Source organism: Chrysemys picta, chromosome 1 (assembly GCF_011386835.1).
Source record: "Chrysemys picta bellii isolate R12L10 chromosome 1, ASM1138683v2, whole genome shotgun sequence".
NCBI lineage: Eukaryota > Metazoa > Chordata > Testudines > Emydidae > Chrysemys > Chrysemys picta.
Genome location: NC_088791.1, coordinates 17,057,161 through 17,076,657, shown reverse-complemented (window position 1 = coordinate 17,076,657; position 19,497 = coordinate 17,057,161). Strand labels below are relative to the sequence as shown.

Genomic DNA, 19,497 nt, shown 5'->3' with positions numbered 1-19,497 from the left:
ATTTCTGTACATTCGTTAAAGCAGTACAAAAACTGTGTGTAAACCAGACCGTCCTGTCCCATTGGTCCTGTTCCTGGCCCCAGTTCAGCTAGGTACTTAAGCACATACCTAACTTTAGGTGCACGGGTAGTGCCATTGAAGCCAACAGAGCTATGAATGTGTTTAAAGTTAGGCACATGCTTAGGTACCCTGCTGAATCAGGAGCCCTACATTCCCTTACCCAGTCAGACACTTGGTCAGCAGTGAGTCCTGCAGAAGCCCGGCCATACCACAAACCAATCAAAGACCCACAGACACTCTAGACCCTAAGGCAGAATGTGTCATTTAAGTTGGGACTAATCAGAGTTACTAAAAGAACAATCCAGAAAGGAAGGCAAGTAGTTATGAGATGTGAAGACAATATTAAATTTGCAACTCAATAGCATGCAGGAAAATATGGTCACCCATTATATCTGTGCACAGTCGAACCGCTCCTATCCCAAACTGCTGGCAATCTGAATTTATGTGGTTTGGATCCCTGATATGGAAAACCTCCCCATTCTTTTCCCTGTAACCTTTATTGAATTGCATAAATGCCATGTCCTATATTCCGTGTGGACTAGGCCCTATATTGTGCAAATGATTTTTACTCTGTTAGTTTTTCACTGTGTAGAATAGAAGCATGTTGAATAGAAAAGCCAGACAGCACATATTTAATTCTAATGCCTTGTATCAAACTGCTGCTTCTAGTGTAAAACAGTAGCCCACATTGCACTGTCAGCTGGGAGTCCTGGATCCCGAAGGAACATATTTCAGATTCTAGTCTCCTGGCCGAGGGAGTGGGGTGGGGTGGACTTTTTCATGCTAAATTGCGTAGTCTGTGGGGGTGGAGACATGGCCAGAACAGTGCACTCTCAGCATTCCTTTTGAGTTAATCCAAACCAGAGTCTGTCAGCTTACCCACGCTCACAAGCAGCATAGTAAGGAAGGAGAGAGAGAGAGAGAGAGAGAGAGAGTGTGTGTGGTTAATGCACAAGGCTGGAAGTCAGAAGGCATGAGTTCTAGTCCTTGCTCTGCAAATGACCTCCTCCTTTGGGCAAGTCATTTAACTGGGTCTCAGGCTATGTCTACACTACCACAGTAAGTCAACCTCAGTTACTCCACTCCAGCTCTGTGAATAACGTAGCTGAAGTCGATGTAGCTTAGGTCGATTTACTGCAGTGTCTACACTGCGCTGGGTCAATGGGAGACACTCTCTCATCAACATAACTTATTCTTCTCATTCAGGATGAAGAACCAGAGTCAACGGGAGAGTGATCTATGGTCAATTTGGCAGGTCTTCACCAGACCCACTAAATCGACCCCTTGTGCGAAGATCCGGCTGTAGTGTAGACATAGCCTCAGTTTCCTCATCTGTTGATTGGGGCTAATAATACTTATTGGGGAAGAAGAGAAGCATTGAAAGGATTCATTCATTCATAATTGTAGAGTGCTTTGAGATCCCTGGATGAAAGTCACTACAGAAATGTAAACTGTTATTCTCTACAGTAAGAGGAGGAAGAGATTAGGGCCTCATCTGAGGAAGACATTTCCAAGAGGTCAAAGCAAATAATTAAATCTGACCTCAATAGAACTACTCAGTGCTTAGAGTTAGGCACATGCTTAAGTATCTTGCTGACCTGGGCCCTGGATATATAAGGGGCTCAATTCACCAGTACGCTGTGGCTGCTTTGCATTACTAGACCAGCACAAAGCCTCCGGCGTGTGCCAGTGTGTCTGGGCCAAGGTGCTTAAATATAAAGCTACTAACCATAGAGGAGGGGCTCTCAACTCTGGATGTTTCAACTCCCAGGGAACCATGAACTGGTGGGAGAAGTTTGTGACCACACTGCTAAGCGGGAGGGCATTTCCAGCTAGCTCCTGGCTCCGTGCAGGGGGGAGTGGAGAAGCGGTGGCAGTATGGAAAAGGCTGAGAACACTGGAATATAGGATAACACCGAAACATGATACCAACAGTCACAGCCTTTCACCTGGCTCCTGGATCATGCTGTTTCTCAGCCCTCTGAGTCTTCCACCCCTCGCCCCCCCATTACCTTTCACTGGATTCTTAACAGTGACCATGTGCCTTTTCCTCGGCACATTTAGCTGGAAAACGTTTAATCCCACATTGTTTAATGCTTCTGATTTGGTTCTGTAATAAAAATGTGCAGTTGAAATGGCCCCAGACACAACGGGTGCTGTGCTCTCCAAAGCCAAGCCTGGGCTGGCAGTTTCAGTTCTGGATCCGCAGGGTTTGGGATTTGGGGTTTTTTTTCCCCCTGTAATTGTTCTTAGCTTAGTTTCAATTTTCCTTTGCAATTTGACTTTTTTTTTTCTGTGCCGATTTCTCAAGCTCCCACTTACACAAAAAGAAATGAAATCAGGAGCACTCGAACACCGACAGATCTAGCGTTTAATTGGAAGTGAAAGTTAGGATGCTGAAGAGACAGTTAAAGCTGTAGCCAAGAGACGATGGAAGAGAGGGGGTCAGAGTGTGTGTGGGGGGGAACCTGTGCTTCAGCAGGGAATGTGATCACCTCTGGGCATCAGAGAAAAATCCCCTTGCTCACTCTTGTCCATTGCACAGCCGCACACCCTCCCCACCCCTGCATACCACAGATTCCCCCCCTCACCACCCCATGTGTAGCACGGCTATACTACCTCACCACCCCCTGCACTGTGCATTGACACCCCCCACTACTGCACCACCTCGCTACCACCCTGCATTGCCCGGCCGCACACCATAGGCAAAAGTCCATGACAATTAGTATCAGGTTTCTGTGTTATCCTAAAACAACGAGGAGTCCTTGCGGCACCTTAGAGACTAACAAATTTATTTGGGCATAAGCTTTCGTGGGCTACAGCCCACTGCATCAGCTGCGTGAAGTGAAAAATACAGGAGCAGGTATAAATACATGAAAGGATGGGGGTTGCTTTACCAAGTGTGAGGTCCGTCTAACGAGATAAATCAATTAACAGCAGGATACCAAGGGAGGAAATACTGGCCTCCCCCACTACACCGAGCCAGTATCAGTTAAAGGGACCCCTTTCCCTGACCAAGTAGGGGTTTTTGTCAGGGAGGGTGCTGGACTTCATAGACTAGTGGCTTGAGCCAAATGTTATGTCCAGGGAAGATGGAGATGCCTACTTTTAAAAGCTTTGGACTTAGTGACTTCCAAAGGATGTGCAGTGCATTAAAAGCAGAGCTTGGAAGAGAACCCAGGAGTCCTGACTCCAATCCAAACTCTGTCCACTAGACCATATTACCCCTGAGATATTGTTGTAATCACTATTAGTGCTTTTCAGCTCTTGCAGCTTGCAAGTCGATGTGTAACGTAAAATGAAGGCTCAGTGACTGTAGGTGGCCATCATTTCCCTTCTGTGAATTTCCCTTAGCCCAGAATAATAAGGGGAGCAGCTTTTTCGGCACGGTCCTTGGTTTTATTCTGCAGCCCAACCTGCTGTTTGATCATTTTTTTCCTTCTCCGCTTAGAGTCAGAGGAGACCCTGGCATAAACACAGCTCATTCTATCCTCTTGTCTAGGGCGTCTGTGACCAGGAGAACGTTTGGGCACAGTGGCATTGCCGTGCATACATGGTACGCCTGTCCTGCATTGATCAAGTCCATTTGGGCTATGGCCATTAGCCAGCACCAGTTCTACCTGGACAGAAAGCAGAGTAAGGTAAGATGCTCACTGGAAGGAGAGCGTGCTGTAGATGACTTCCGCTCACTCACCACATTTTCGACCTGCAGGTGGACTGCCTCATTCTGTGCTTCTAACAAAATGAGGGTGGAATGGCTTAAAATATTGTCGGTCTGTGCTAGAACAAGGGAGTTTGATTTCCCCAAAGGCCTGTCAGGTTGGGTCTGGGGGCTTAGTTGAAACAAACCAGAATAGCCAAACGTGACTGAGGTCCTCTCCGTATTGTTTCAGCGTATTCGCCAGTTCTCAAAGGGATACCACCGTGAAGTCAGATCCGTTTCAAATAAATCAGTTAAAAGTACTTTCAGGTTCTACATCTGCCTCTGAGTCCCGTCCTCCCCCCCTCCCGCCAGTTCTGTGGTGTTAGAATCACACTTTCCTAGGGGAATAGTTTTTCTCCCCCCTTTTGCGGTGTGAAGGACAAACTGACTAACTGACCATATAAGTGAAACATTTAGGTCTTGTCTACACTACACGGTTTTTGTTGACAAAACAGTGGAGGTGTACACACTGAAATGCTCTTCCTGCCAATAAAAACAACGAGGAGTCCGGTGGCACCGTAAAGACTAACAGATTTATTTGGGCATAAGCTTTTGTTTTTTACCCACGAAAGCTTATGCCCAAATAAATCTGTTAGTCTTTAAGGTGCCACCGGACTCCTCGTTGTTTTTGTGGATACAGACTAACATGGCTACCCCTCTGATGCTTGACACTCCTGCCGACGTAACTCCCCTGCTAGGCCGACATAATAAAACCACCTCCACAAGAGGCGTAGGGCTTATGTTTGTGCAGTTAGGGCAACCCAGTGTCTGTACAGACATTGTGTTCCTTATGTCGGCTGTTGGCTGTCATTCTTGTCAATTCCATGGCTCCAAAGCCAGGCCCCGGGCTGCTGCCTGGTCTCCGTTCCAAGCCAGCAGCCACCCAGGCTCCCGGCTTGGGCTGCTGCAAGGGCTCCCCGCTGCAAGCCCTGCTGCCCTCTGGGGTCCCTGCTCCTCGCTGGGAGCATGGCAGCTGACTGGATTCCCAGTGCGGATCTCCTCGCCTCTGGGCAGCTTCCCCCGCCTCCTCCCCACTCCTGGCTGAAAGCCAGGTGTGAGACGCTCCGGAGGGCAGCTGAGCTCCCAGTGGGGAGCTGCTTGGCGCTGACAGCCCTTGCTCTTAGCCCCCCACACTGCCTCTCTTCAGTTGGTGGAAGCACTCTAGTGAGGACATCAGCCACTGCAGTAATTAATGTGGTGGCTGTAAGTCAACCTAACACAGGTCGACTTACCTTTATAGTGTAGACATAGCCTACAAAGTGCTGTCCAATGTACAATGGAAACAACCTCAAAAAATAAAGAAGAGTGTATTTTCCCCCTCTAATCCCGTTCAGTTATAATTTTAGGTGTACCCCCATCCTGGAAGAGCAGCAGGGAGATCATTTTCAGACAGACATATGATTTTTAAACAGGTGATGTCCTTTTAAATATGAACATTGCTGGTGTAACAAAGCTTGGAGGCACTGTAGGAATTGTCTAGTTGGGGGCACCAGATTCTTGAACCCTCATCTGCTCTCCCCTCGTTCCCCAGGAAGTTCCAAATACTCATATCCTTTGCGCCCCACTTCCAGGGAGATGTGCTCAATCCTTTCATCTTCTGGCTTTATTTCCCCCACTTCCAGCACTAGAGCTTTGCCTTCTAGGTGGACATCATGGGCAGAGCTGCACTTTCCTCACCTCCCTACGCAGCTGTGAATAGGAGAAACCTGTATATAGCCTGGGACATTAGAGCCTGTGGGAACTTTCAAAGTGCCTAGCTCTTTTTAAAAATCAGAAGCAACCAACAAACAAAAGCAGATTCCCCTCCTCTTGGTGGGAGGGTGGGTTTTGAGTGTCAGGAACTTCTCATGGCTAGCTTCTTTTGTTGCCAGCAGATTGTGTTTCAGATTGTGAGTGTGCATCTGATCTCTCTCTCTCACGCCCACGGGCAACACCGCCCACCAGCCATCATCAGTTAATCAGTCATGTTTGTGACCCTGTCAAAGTGCTTTGTCACAATAATCCCAGCTGTCATGCTCTTGCTTTGATGTTAATACACCCAAATATTTTTGTCCCTTTCTCTTAAAGGGTAGGGATTTTAGCCTGTTGTCCCCATCTTTAAGGGACATTGCCAAGATTGATGTATAAACTTCTCATCTGGGCCCATTTAAGTTTCATTGATCTGTTTGATTAGTCCTGCTGATCCAAGTGTTGTTCCTGGGTGTGTTTGTTTTGTGAAACCAGCAATGGACACCCCAAAATGGAGCTGTGAGATACTTGATGGCTTCAGTTCTTAGGGTTTTTTGTTCACATGGGTTTGCACCCCTTTAAATTTCACTCTGAGGGCTTGTCTACACCACACAGCTTTAAAAGTCAGCGTGTGGAAATGCTCTTTTTCGGTACTTTGTCGGCACTTTTGCCGACAAAATACTTCCAGCCCCGTGAGCGGCGTTAGCATTGTCTGCAGGACAAAGCCACATTCACACTGCGACTTGCGTCGACAAAACTTTTGCCTTTTGCTGGGGGGCTTTTTTAAGTATCCGTAAAAGACAAAAGTTTTGTCGACAACTTTGCAGTGTAGACAAGCCCTCAGTTGCAGCTTTACATTAATCCCAACTTGAAAGCAAAACGTACAGGACTCCCTGGTTTTGCATCAAAACTTGTCATTTCACATGGTTTTGACAAAAGACAATAAACCTGCTGAAACTTGCTCAAAACTGGGCCCAGATTGGTCCTAGCGATTGAGATGAGATTAGATGCAGCACTGTATGACACAATACATTCTGACAAACCAGGCTTGAATTCTGAGTTCATAACAAAACCTGAAACCAAGCAAGTCCTGCATCTTTTCAGATGTTGCTCTGATGTTGGGCACAGCTCTGCTTGCAAAGCCAATCTGCTGGATTTAAAAAACAAAATAAATAATATGCGTTGGTTTTGAGCCACTTACAGCAAAACCAATCCACAGCTTTTGTTCACAATCCTATGCACAATTGAGCATTTTGCCAGTCCATGGAGACCCTGAACTCCTACTGCTGCTGTTTCTATCTGCTCTGTTCTGGAATTCAAGCAGAATGTGGAAATTGACAAGACTTCCAGCGCTCTGAATGAACTCTTCAGGGTGCAAAATTCTTGTCCGTTCCCCTTTTTTCTGCACAGAGCAGACAAACTCAGCAAGGCAAAGAGCCATGTCTATTAGGGTGACCAGATGTCCCGATTTTATAGGGACGGTCCCAATTTTTTGATCCTTTTTTTATATATACTCCTATTACCCCCCCACCCCCGTCCCGTTTTTTCACATTTGCTGTCTGGTCACCCTAATGTCTATGCACTGGTGACTACACTAAGTCAGTCAAACGTTTGCCCTATTGGCCTCAAGAGACTTGTTTTTGTAGGACTTTCTGATAACACAGATGCTCTGGAATTCAATAGGGCTCTCCAGTTGCATGGAGCTTAAATGAGTTAAAATGTCAGAAAAGATGAGGGAGATTCTAAATGTCCTGTTGAAACACACGCAGCACAAAATCCTTCAGCACAAGTGAGAAGGCCAAACTGATTCATGGTGTCAATCCATCCCTCGTGCCACTGCAGGTTCCGTAGACCATCTGACCTCATTGGAAGATCTGATCTTAAAAACTGCTTTGAAATTAATCCCAAACGAGCAAGTCTCCCTCCAAAGAAATGAGACTTGCCAGGTCTGTGCAATGATTCATTAAACATTTTCAGAATTGGGGGACTGAATGACCTAGGGGAGTGGTAACGGGATATAGTCTAGCCTTTAACTGCTGGGCTGCCGGTACAAATCCAGCCCAGGTCTCATAGCTAGCTGTTCAGTGGCCTCTGTGAAATGAGTTAATTGATTTGAGTCCTGTTCCCCCCAAAGAACAAAAAATCCATAAGTTAATCGTCATCATTGTAAGGCAGCTGAGAGGCCAAGGATAGAAGCAGTGTAGAAACTAACCTCTTCTCCTTTATAGAAGTGTTCCCTCTAGGTACGTTAGTGAGTCCTATCCAAACCTGTTAAAGTTAACAGGCGTCTTTCCTCTGACTTCAGTGGGCTTTGGATCAGGCCTTTCACTGGGGAAGCTTACATTGCCTGTTCTCAGTTGTACTTGCTGTTGTCTGAATGAGTAGCGGACTTCAGGCTCCAGGAACTTCTGGCCAGGATCTTTATCAGCACTAACTTTACACACGCACGTACAAAGGAGGGCATGTTCCCAGCATGCCAGTAAGGGACTGTACCATCCAGTATTACTGCCTCTGCTCAGCATTGTTCTATAAGTACATTAGCCAGTGCGCAGTCTGATAGATGGGCCCAGTTTCTATTCTGGAGGTCAATGGGGTTGGCCCACAGTGCTTCTCACTGAAGTTGTAATACAAATGCTGTATGGGGCTAAGAAGCCACTAATGTGTGAATAGATCAAAGACTTGTCACTCCTGAAAATCAGACTAGTAGACAGCCAAATATCAAGCAGGTCCTGCCCAGGCGCATGGTCAGTAACTGGACAGCCAGTTCAGACAAAATAAGAAGCGACCTGACCCACCAGCTAGAACTGGAATTCAACCTTCAAAAGTTGTTAAAAATATTGTTCAGTTTCACGTGCCTCAGCACTTCTTGGTTTTGACCCAAAACAGCAAGGCCAAGATGCTGAACGACTGTTCCCCCCCCCCCCCCCCCCCCCGCCGCCATGTTTCTTACCTGAGGTGATGCAGGTACTATTGGAGAGGAAGGCTGAATGGCTAGGAGGCTCGGCTAGGCATTGAGAGATCTAGGTTCAATTCCACTCCAGAGGTTTTGTGTGACCTTGACAAGTCACTTAGGGCTGAATGCTCAAAAGCAGCCTAACTCCTTTCGAGCATTCAGTCCGTAATCTCTCTGTACCTCAGGTCCCCATCTGTAAAATGGGGTTAATAGCAGTTCCCTATCTCACAGGGGTGTTATGGGGTTAAATATGTTAAAAATGGTGAGGTGCTCAGATATTACAGTAAGGAATGTCACATAAATACCTAAGATAGATAGAGGATGTGTGACTAGTAATACTTCTCTAGCACCTTCCATCTGCGGATCTCAAAGCACTATGTTTACATATAGTCATGAATTAAGCCTAAAACCCACCATGAAGTAGGGATCCATTTTATCCCCTTTATTATTCCACAGATGTGGAAACTGAGGCAGAGAGGTTAAGTGACTTGCCCAAGGTCACATGGCAAATTAGTAAGAGCCAAAAAGGAGCACAGAACTCTCCTTTCCCTGTGCTAGATCATGCTTCCTTCCTTCACCTATCTAAACTATCTGAACTTTTTCAGAGTGCAAAGCAGGCTGGATATCTCCTAGGAACAGATTCTCTTGCAAGATTTCTAGGATTCCCTGTTTTCATTCTAGTGGGTACAAGCAGCCTAGCTTTTGGGTGCCTGTCCAAAGCAGACTTCCAAACATTGTGAACAGTTGCCACTTGAAAACATTAAGGCCAAACTATAGTACCCCTCCTAACCTGGGGGAGGAATTACTCACCCAAGTAGTCCTACTGCATCAAATGGGTCCGCTAATATACATGCCTACCAATGGAAGTACAGGTTCCACAACTGGGCCCAAACATGAAACACAAAATGAAGGCTTTCAGGCCAGCGGCAAATCCCGGATTGTTCGGCACAGTGTGACACCAGTTCTCTGAGTTAATAGAAACTCCAGGTTAACCAAAGGTCAGCATGTCCTTGGGGTTGCATTACTTGAAGCTCCACACAGCAGTGGAGGTTCAGGTTCTTATGAGCTGGGCCCGGGCACCCAGTGTCTGAAACCAGGATTTTACAAAGTGTTCAGATGGGAAGCCTCCCCCGAGATCTTTATAAAACTGGGGGTTAGCTGTTAAAAGAACATTAGGTTCAAAACTACAGTAACTCCTCGCTTAACGTTGTAGTTATGTTCCTGAAAAATGTGACTTTAAGCGAAACGATGTTAAACGAATCCAATTTCTCCATAAGAATTAATGTAAATGGGGGGGGGTTAAGTTTCAGGGAATTTTTTTTCACCAGACAAAAACTATATTATATATAATACATCCCCGCCCTTCACTCCCCTACACACACACAGAGAGAGTTTAAGTTTTAAACAAACAATTTAATACTGTACACAGCAATGACGATTGTGAAGCTTGGTTGAGGTGGTGGAGTCAGAGGGTGGGATATTTCCCAGGGAATGCCTTACTGCTAAATGATGAACTAGCATTCGGCTGAGCCTTCAAGGGTTAACATGTTGTTAATATAGCCTCACACTCTACAAGGCAGCAGGAATGGAGGGAGGGGAGACAGCATGGCAGACAGAGACACACACCCTGTGTGTGGGAGAGAGAGAGAGATGCGCATTGCCCCTTTAGGTACGCTGATACCACATTCTAAGTACATTGCCTTTAAAAAGATCAGGAAGTTGAGACAGCAGCTGCCGCCAGCTCTTTCTGTCCTGAGCCCTGTTGTGTCTCCCCCCCTGCTCTATATGGAGAAGGGGCAAGTGGGGGGCAGGAGTAGGGGGGATGGGGACACCCTGACATTAGTCCCCCTCTTCCCCCCTCCCCTCACAGCAAGGGCAGGAGCAGCACTTGGCAGTGGGGGGAGGGACAGCTGAACTGCCGGCAATTGGTAGCCTGCTGGGTGGCTGCCGCACAGGGAACTTCGGGGAGTAGGGAGCTGATGGGGGGCTGCTGGTCCACCTTGGTTCCAAGCCCCCACCAGCTAGTTCCAACGGGCTGCTCTTCCTGCAAGCAGTGGACAAAGCAAGCGGCTGCCAAACAACTTTGTAAGGGAGCATTGCACAATTTTAAATGAGCATGTTGCCTAATTGATCAGCAACAAAACAATGTTAACCGGGACGACTTTAAGTGAGGAGTTACTGTAGTCTGAAAGAAAAACCAGTTTCCATAGTGGAGGCTGAATAGCAGCTCTCAGGTCCATGTCCAGCGTGCTCAAATCACATCCAATTGGGTTCTTTTTGGTGTAGGAATTTCTGTTTGCTTAGCCTGGCTTTTTAGTTTATTTAGTGGATTTAATTACCAACGTACAGAATAGGGTTCAAGACATAAGCCCAATACTGGGTTTACAATGGCGCTGTGGTGGTGGGCCCACAGTCACAAGGGGCCCCGGCGCCCAGACCGTGGCCTTGCATCCCCCACTTCGCCCACGAGACCCCGCCCCGCTCAGCCTCTTCCCCCCGAGACCCCACTCACTCCTCTCCACCCCCTTCTCCCCCAGTCCCCTGCTCACTCCTCTCCGCCCCCTCCTCCCTGTGTGAGTGGCAGGTGGGACCTTTGGGGGGAAGAGGCTAAGCAGGGACAGGGCCTCAGAGGGAACAGGCCGAGTGGGGGCGGGACCTCGGGGTGCGGGGGGGGGAAGGCCAAGCGGGGGCAGGGCCTCGGGATGGAGCACGGGGCGGGGCCACTCTCCGGGCGCCAGGGCTCACAAAAGATTAATCTGGCCCTGCATAAGCCAGTCCTTAATTGAAGGGGGGGAAGAAACTTTCCACATGGGCTGATTCTTCCATAACTGCTTGATATGGGGTTTCTTGCACATTTCTCTAAAGCAGTGGTTCTCAAACGGATCCTCAGACCCCTGGGGGTCTGCAAGGGTACTCCAGGGAGTCCGCGAGCCCCTGCTGATCAACTCCTCCCCCTCCCTCCCAGTGCCTCTTGCACGCCGCAGAACAGCTGTTCCGTGGCGTGCAGGAGGCGCTGGGAGGGAGGGGGAGAAGCAGGATGGGGTGCGCTCGGGAGGGGGCGGAAAGAGGGAGGGCGGGGATGGGGCCTTGAGGGAAAGGGTGGAGTGGGAGCGAGTCCTGGGGCTAAGCACCCCCAGGAAAAACTAGGAGCCAGTTTGAGGGGTGGGGGGAGTCCATGAAATTTTTTAAATCAAAATGGGGGTCCTCGGATTACTAAAGTTTGAGAACCACTGCTCTAAAGCATCTGGAGCTGGACCCTATCAGAGACAGGATATGTAGCTAGACTGACCATTGGCAATCTGGCAATTCCTATTGTAAGGTAGATGCGGTGGGTATTCTAGACACAAGAACTGACTAAAATTGTCATGTACTTACAAAACACTGCTAGGATCTAGGGCTTGTCTTCACTGCAGCATCACTCATGATATACATCGAGTGTTGGCCCTAACCGACCTCCTGTCCACATGCAGATATCTCCAGCTTGAGCTAAGTGGTGCTTTCAACTCCAGCTAGCTGGCCCATCTGGGGTGTGGGCAGGTTGAAAGCGCTAGTGCTGCTGACCCTAGAGCTAGTAATGCAGTGGGGATGCAGCTACCGGCTGCAACTCAAGTTAGCACAACTCGTCAGCTGCTAATCCAACGGCTCCGCTGATCCAGTCCCGCTGTGCTGCTAGTCAAAGCCCTCCACGTGGCTAACGTGTTGTTTCACAGTGTGGCCACTCTCCGCCGAAGTGGGCTAGTGGAGTAACTCCAGCTAACCATTGCAGCGAAGACAAGCCTGTAGTCTGCACAACCATTGTAAAGGACTAAGGCCTAGCATTGCTTTCTGTTGTAGAGCTTTATACAGCCCTGCAGGGTGAAGTCCTCTGTTCTTAACAAATACATCATGGGCGCCACATTTTCCTACCGATGTTCCCAACCCTTATTATGTAGGGACTGTGTGGGGGCATAAGGAAATCTTCGTGCTCATTCAGGCCCAGCTACAAAGCTGACTGCCGCCAATGGAAAGAGTCCTGTTGATTTAGTGGGCACTGGATGGCTTCTGCACTGAGGCTACCCAACAAGAAGGATGCTAATTACGTTGGCATTTTTGGTGGTTTTCTTACTATAGCTCTTAACATTCAGATTCTCTGGATGTGGTTCTTTGATTTAAGGGCCAGGAACGGGGGAAGGGAGTCCCTGGCAATGCTGAGATATTAACGAACCAAGAAGCAATAGCAGAATTCTAGATTCTAAACACAACAAGGGCAGTAGACAACGTGGGCATTCGAGTGCCAGTTTCCTTCCATTCTTGGGAAATAATCGGAGGTGGCTTTCGAGGGCCTGTTTCCTGTTGCGGTGAAATGATTCTTTGCTTCTGTGACACTTAAAGAAACGCCAGACTGTAAAACACAGCTCTGTGTCTATTCCCAGTCCAAGATTCATGCTGCGAGAAGCCTAAGTGAAATCGCTATTGACCTGACTGAAACTGGAACGCTGAAGACTTCGAAACTAGCCAACATGGGAAGCAAAGGCAAAATTATCAGCGGCAGCAGCGGCAGTCTTTTGTCATCCGGTAAGTCCTTTCCCTTGTAACTGCGAGTGAAATACGGGTTCCTGCCCCTCTGCTTTGTATTAGGTAAGAGCTGCCAGGTGAGGTGAGGGGCCCTTCAGAAATGAATCTGACATTAACAAGATTCTTTCTTTCAGCTTCTGTCTCTCTGGGTATGTGATACCTGTCTCTCATCCCCCACCCCACCCCACCACCACCACCACCCAACAAGAGATCCAGGCTCCAACGTGACTCCATTCCCATCCTCACTGCTAGTTTCCTCTTTCTCCCCAAGATGCCATCTCCAGTCTTCTCAGCTCCCTGCTGCTACCTGACCTATCCCCACACCCTGCTCCCCCAAATCCCTCACGCACCCACCTCCCTACTGCTACCCAGCCTGTCTCTCACGACCTCCATCAGCCGTTGCGGCTCATTTGGGAAGTGCATGCTGGGGGATTAAAGAGGGCTCCTAGTAGGAGAAAGGCAGAATCTCCTCTAGAGATGCTGCATTGATTCTGCCTTGCCTCTTAGCGGCTGAAATTCATTCTCCATCTTCCAGCTAGTGCCCCCTGCTCATCTGGCCTCTCAGCTCCCCAAAGAGCCAGTTTCCAGGCTCCGTTCACCTAGAAACTGCCTAGTGCCCCAAGTTTTATAAGGTTTATTTGTGTGGAAGATGCTTAGATGCTTCTGTCAAGATGTTCAGTGTGTGACAGGCTGCAGGGCGAAGGGGAACTGGAAGCTGTCGTTTCCAGCCCAAGTAGACATACCTGTGCTGGCTCCGATTGAGCTAGTGGGTTCAAAATAGGAATGTAGCGGCATGAGGGATTAGACACCCCTTAGTTTGGCTTCTTTATAAAGTGGAATCATCAGCAGAAGCCAAACAGGGATGCCTGTCAAAGGGATTCCACCACTGGGGACTGGGAGTCAGGAGCCTGAGGGTCTATTCATAGGCAACTGGTGAAAATATTCTTTGCAGGCAGCAGAGTCCACCCTGCGCTCTCCCCGCAGCTCCGGCCCATTGGCCCTCGCTGCTTGGCAATTCAGAGGAGCCCACCACAGTGTCATCTGAGGCATGTATCCACGCTCAGGCAAAATCCTCCATCCGCAATGCCCCACTCTGCCCCCTTCCTGGCCCTGGCACTGCCAGACAGACACAGGGCCTCAAGATCTCTACCATCCCTGGGACTCCCCTTCTACCCTCCATCACCTCAGAGTCCGCCCCCTATCCTTGGACTCCCCTTCTCCTCTCCATAACCACAGATCTCCCCCCTTCTCTGGGACTCCCCTTCTCACCCCCCCACATCACCTCAGGGTCTCCCCTCCTCCTCTGGGACTCTCCTTCTCCCACACCAGCACCAGGATCTCCCCCCTCCTCCAGAATTCTCCTTTTCCCATATCCCCGTAGGATCTCCCCCTTCCCCTGGGACTGTAGGTGCTGAAACTAGGGGTGCTGGGGGTGCTGCTGCACCCCCTGGCTAGAAGTAGCAATAACAACCAAATACATGGTTTCCGCCTTCAGCACCCCCACTATAAAAATTGCTCCAGCACCACTGCCTGGGATGCCCCTTTTCCCCCATCCCTTCAGGACCTCCCCCTATCTCCTGGAATTCCCCTTCCCCCTCCTCATCCCCTCAGGATCTCCCCCCATCCCCTCAGGACCTCTCCCCATCCCCTCAGTATCCCCCTCCTTTGGTCTGGGACTCTCCCCTCCAGTCACCTCAGGATCCCTTCCCTATGCCTGGGACTCTTGCCCTGTCTCATCAAACCTTCCCTGGAGGCACCAGTCAAGAGCCAGCACCCCCTGGGGACTGAGGAATCTAGCTCCACCTTCCAGGAATCCAGCGAGCGGGCAGGACCCACACTCCTTGACACCCCATCCTGCCCCTGGACCCACTAGACATGGGGCTTCCCCTGCTGATCTGAGCATGCACACCGGCAGCAGGGTGGCTCAAAAATAGATTTGGGAGGGTTGAGTCCGCTCTGGCCCTAACCACCTGCTGCCTATGGGTCTATTCCTGGTTCCACCACTTCCTGCCTGCGTGAGCTGGGCAAATCTCTTAACCCCTCTGTGCCTCAACTTTACCATCTGTACAGCAGTGATCATGTACCTCCTAGGAATGGTGTGAGGGCTAATGGTTTGTAAAGGGCTGCAAACTCCTCGGAAGAAAAGCTCGCCGGGAGTGTAAAGCATTATTATCACAATGATGGGTCATTTAAGTGAAGTGTAGACGACGTCACTTAGACTTATTAAAATCCATAAGAATGGAAACATGTGACATGGGAGAAGGATCTTTTCATAATTACAGAGGGAAATGTACCCTCTGAAGACCACAGCCTACAGAACCAAATCCATACTGACTCTATACATCAACTATGCAGCAGTATGTCCTCTGTGGCTAGCTTGAAATTCCTCAAAAACAGGCAATGAGAGTTACGTTTTAAGCCGGCTGCGGTCGAGAACAACTTGTTTTGGAATTCTCTTCCTAGCCTGTGAACAGAGAGGCCTTTCTGTTTCTCCTGTCCCTCGGGACGCAGCGCACAATCCACTGTTTGTGCCAAGTGTCGGTTCAAGGCATTGCAGTGGCTGGGCAGTTTCTGGTGTGGTGTTGGGTTGTTGGAGTTCTTTGTTTGTTTGGCTCTCCCACTGCTGAAAGCAAATAACGTCAAGTAGCCCAGGAAATGCTAAGAGCCCCTCCAGAGATCCCAGCCCTGCTGGCAGCATTCCCAATGTGGTGTTTGTGTTAGTATGCTGACTTTCAACCTCACCCCCATACCGAGGAATTCAGAGTGCCGGATTCTGTGCTCACACCAGTCTTGACTCCATTGACTTCACTGGGTTAGCCCTGATTTTCACAGGTGGAAGTCAGGAGAAAATCCGGCCCCAAAACATCTTTAGGCCAAATCCTGATCTCGATTACACCAGTGTAAACCCAGAGCAACCCCACTGACAGCAGATCTTTGCCCGTTATTTTGTACACCCTGCTTAAAACCCAGTCAGCCTGGATAAATTTGGAGTGTTGGGTTTACATGTTCAGTAGGCTTGCCATGGTGACGGAGAGCACGCGGAGGTAAATGACCTGGGGCTGGGCAGGTGGTTCAGATGGATCCAGCTGCAGTTGAGTGTACCCCTAAAACCCAGGTGTATGTGAATTTGCTTTGGTGAAGGTTTATGCTGTGCTCCCGGTGTGACAAGATGGAACGTCAGCTTCCAGCTGCCCTGTTAGAGACCCGTACTCAGAGCCAGCTTTTGGGCTCCACCAAACCTCTGATCAAAGGCCCCTCATATTCAGGACAGTCTCAGATTTAACAGAGGAGCTTGCTACTGTCTGGTGGCTGCAGCTGTGATGCCTTAGCTAATGAAGGAGGGGAGAGACAAAGGGGATCTGTAGGAAGGAGGAGCGCTTTAGAGGACTTTGGGTCCCCAAGAATGATCTAGCCCAGGGTTCCTAAGAACCCAACACTGATCCCACGTGCACGTTGGGAAGCCATAACTGCTGCCTAGGGGGGAGGAGCAGGTTGGCTGCTTATGGCTGACCCATGAGAATTATTTGTATTACTGTAGCACCTACTCATGGCCCTGACCCCATTGTGCTAGTTCCTGTACAAACACAAAACACCCCGTGCTGCAGGAGTTCGTTCTTCTCTGCAGGGAAGAGTAGGCAGCTTGGGGCTGGATCCAGAACCCAATGTAGTGAGTGGGAAGACACCACTCACCTCAGCAGGCCCTGGATCAGACCCCTTGTTGCTTCCTCCTGCGCCCGTAGAGCCCATTCCATTAACGAGGGCTGAAGTTTGGGTTTACTCAACTTTCTGATAAGCACAGAAACTTTGCTGGGTTCATCTCTCCTTAGAGTCAGACTGATCAAGCCCCTAACCATTGCTTAATGTGAGCAGACTAGAACTGGGAGTGCAACGGTCATGGATGCTCAGCGCATTCCCCGGGCTGCCCCCAAACGTTTTGCATTTCCTCCCTTTGTGCTGACGATTACTAATACATGATCCTAACAATGATGTGTTATCGTTGTAGCTGAGGGCTACCATTTATGGATCTCAAGAGAATGAGAGTTGAGTGAGGCCGCTGTAAATTTCCAGACTATAAATACATGGAGTTGTCATGAATCACGGGGAAAATAGAAAATGTTTCTCTTTTTCACTGCTGGGCCCTCTTTCCTGCTCCTTGTTTTTCTCTCCTCTTTTCCTTGGAGTTTCTTCATGTCTTCCCCTAAGTTCCCTGTCTTCAGCTGGCTCCTCCTAAAGGAACAAGCCAAAAACCATGGTGAGAAGCTCAGATTGGCACTGCCAAGTGTCCCCTGGTTTTATGTAGATGACACATGAAACCACAAATTATTATTATTTATTATAGCAACACATAAAAGTCCCAACGGAGATGGGGCACCCATTGTGCTAGGTACCATCTAAAGACATTGTGAGAGACTCTCCCTCCCTGAAGAGCTTGCTGTCACAATAAACAGGACAGACAAAGGGTGAGTGGAGAAACAGAGGGCAAGTCAGCAGCAGAGTCAGGAACAGAACCCAGGTCTCCTGACACCCCAGCCAGTTCCCCATCCACTAGATCATGCTGCCTCTCTCCTTATGAGTCTTTGATGCAAACCTGTAAGTTAAATGTCTGACTCCCATCTGCACTTTTAGAACATCTCCCATGAAGGGAAGGGGGAGGAATAGCTCAGTGGTTTGAGCATTGCCCTGCTAAATCCAGGGTTGTGAGTTCAATCTTTGAGGGGGCCACTTAGGGATCTGGGGCAAAATCAGTACTTGGTCCTGCTAGTGAAGGTAGGGGGTTGGACTCAATGACCTTTCAAGGTCCCTTCCAGTTCTAGGAGATGGATATCTCATTATTTAGAACCTTGGCCCATCTTTTGAGCAGAGAAAGGCCTCAACCAAAATCCTGGACCAACCAGTGAACAGAGCCGAGTTCAGGGCTCAAACCTCTCTCTGCAGAGCATCGTGTTGAATCAGAATACCCTGAAGTTTGGGCCAGGGTCTGACCTGGATTTGGAACCTAACATTTAGGGCTGTTTGGATATGAAGTGTTAGTTCTGTCAATGGTAGAGATGTGAGGTCTGGTTCTGATCTCACTCTGGTTTAAAGCAGGAGTAAATGCAGTGAAGTCAACAGAGATACAGCCATGTAAATGAGATCAGACAAGGCCCATGACCTTCAAATCAAGGGTTTTGATTTGGGTCTATCACTGGTTTAACTCAACAGTTTGCAATTTAACATGAATCCAGCTGAGCATGGCATTATTCTTAGCTTTGTAGTGAAGGTTTGCACTGCTCTGACCATGTCTCCCTGTCAGTGGGCTACCATGCATCTGTGTGGGCCTGATCCTGCAGTCCCCTCTACCTGTAGAAGTCCCATTCATTTCAATGGGAGGTTGGTGAGCAGAGGAGAGCTTGTTGGAGTAGAGAAGAGGTATACTTTTGCTTTATCTTTGCACATCTAAGTGTTAAAATAACCCATCCCCTTCCCTCATGGCATGGCATAGACACGGTTACTTCTGCAACGGTAGGTTTCCTGTAAATATGCCTGCTTATATCTGAAAATGCCTTAGTCCTGCAGATGGATATTTCCTTCCCAGTATGGCAGTTCACCCCTCACGTCCGCTATATCCGTAGCGGTGAACTTCCTACTACTCTACACTAAGTGTTTTAGTTAGTAAACAGCAACTAGTCCCGTCTATGGAAAGGCAGATGAGCAAAGTGACTAATGAAGAGCAGTCGCTCGGCAGGATCTGTGTGCATCCTGTTCTGAATAGTTCCAGATGGACACTGGAAAGCCAGGAGCGGGTCTCTGGCCGTCGCTAAGGAGGATATCCTATTTGTTAGTCAGAGCTGGGCGATAGTGGCTTTTATTCACTCATTCCCCAACATCCTGCAGCCATGAATCATGCCGTGTTGTGGCGTGGGGAGCGTACTGTGCACTGTCAGTCCCAGCTCCACGTGGACTTGGATGAAATGCCTGCTTTGGGCCAGGAGACTAGAGCTGGCAGCCAGGCCACAGGATACAGCATGAATCATTGCCCTGCTCAGATTGTGTTTTGCTTGTGACATTAAGCTTGTGAAAAGCAAGAAATAAATGCATCAACGAGCCATCCACAATCCCACATCTGGAGCACAGGTGATGTCACTTGCCTATGAAAACTCTGGACGTTCTTCCCCCCTCTGCTGCTGGCTCCAGCCCCATCCCTGACAGTCACTAAACCAGTCTCATTCCTCTTGCTCTCCGTGATCCTCTACTTCCTTCTCTCTTTCCCCTCAATGTCGCCTCTCCCTTCCTTGGTCTTTCCTTTTAGTTGATCGCTTCCTGCCTTCCCTCCTGTCCCCACTACTAGCCTAGAAGATATTTAATGCAGAGAATGAATAAATAAAATTAAACTAACCCCGTACCTCCCTCAGAAAAATCATAGAACTAACATGACATTGCTAAACCATCACTTTGTTTTTTATTATTAAACCCCTTTCCTCCCCCACCTTTGACCGTGACGTCTATCTGACTAAGTTCC

At 48.7% G+C, this 19,497-nt stretch overlaps 1 protein-coding gene across 14 annotated transcripts in view; it reads left to right on the top strand.

Annotated features, from left to right (window-relative positions):
- The window catches only part of FRMD4A (FERM domain containing 4A), a 529,915-nt gene that overhangs the window by 478,720 nt on the left and 31,698 nt on the right, over window positions 1–19,497 (top strand). For all 14 annotated transcript variants that reach the window (XM_065553559.1, XM_065553618.1, XM_065553447.1 and 11 more), the window contains 2 exons: window positions 3,563–3,701; window positions 12,857–12,998. In XM_065553559.1, coding sequence (XP_065409631.1) covers window positions 3,563–3,701; window positions 12,857–12,998 — 281 coding nt within the window. The remainder of the gene's footprint in view (window positions 1–3,562; window positions 3,702–12,856; window positions 12,999–19,497) is intronic.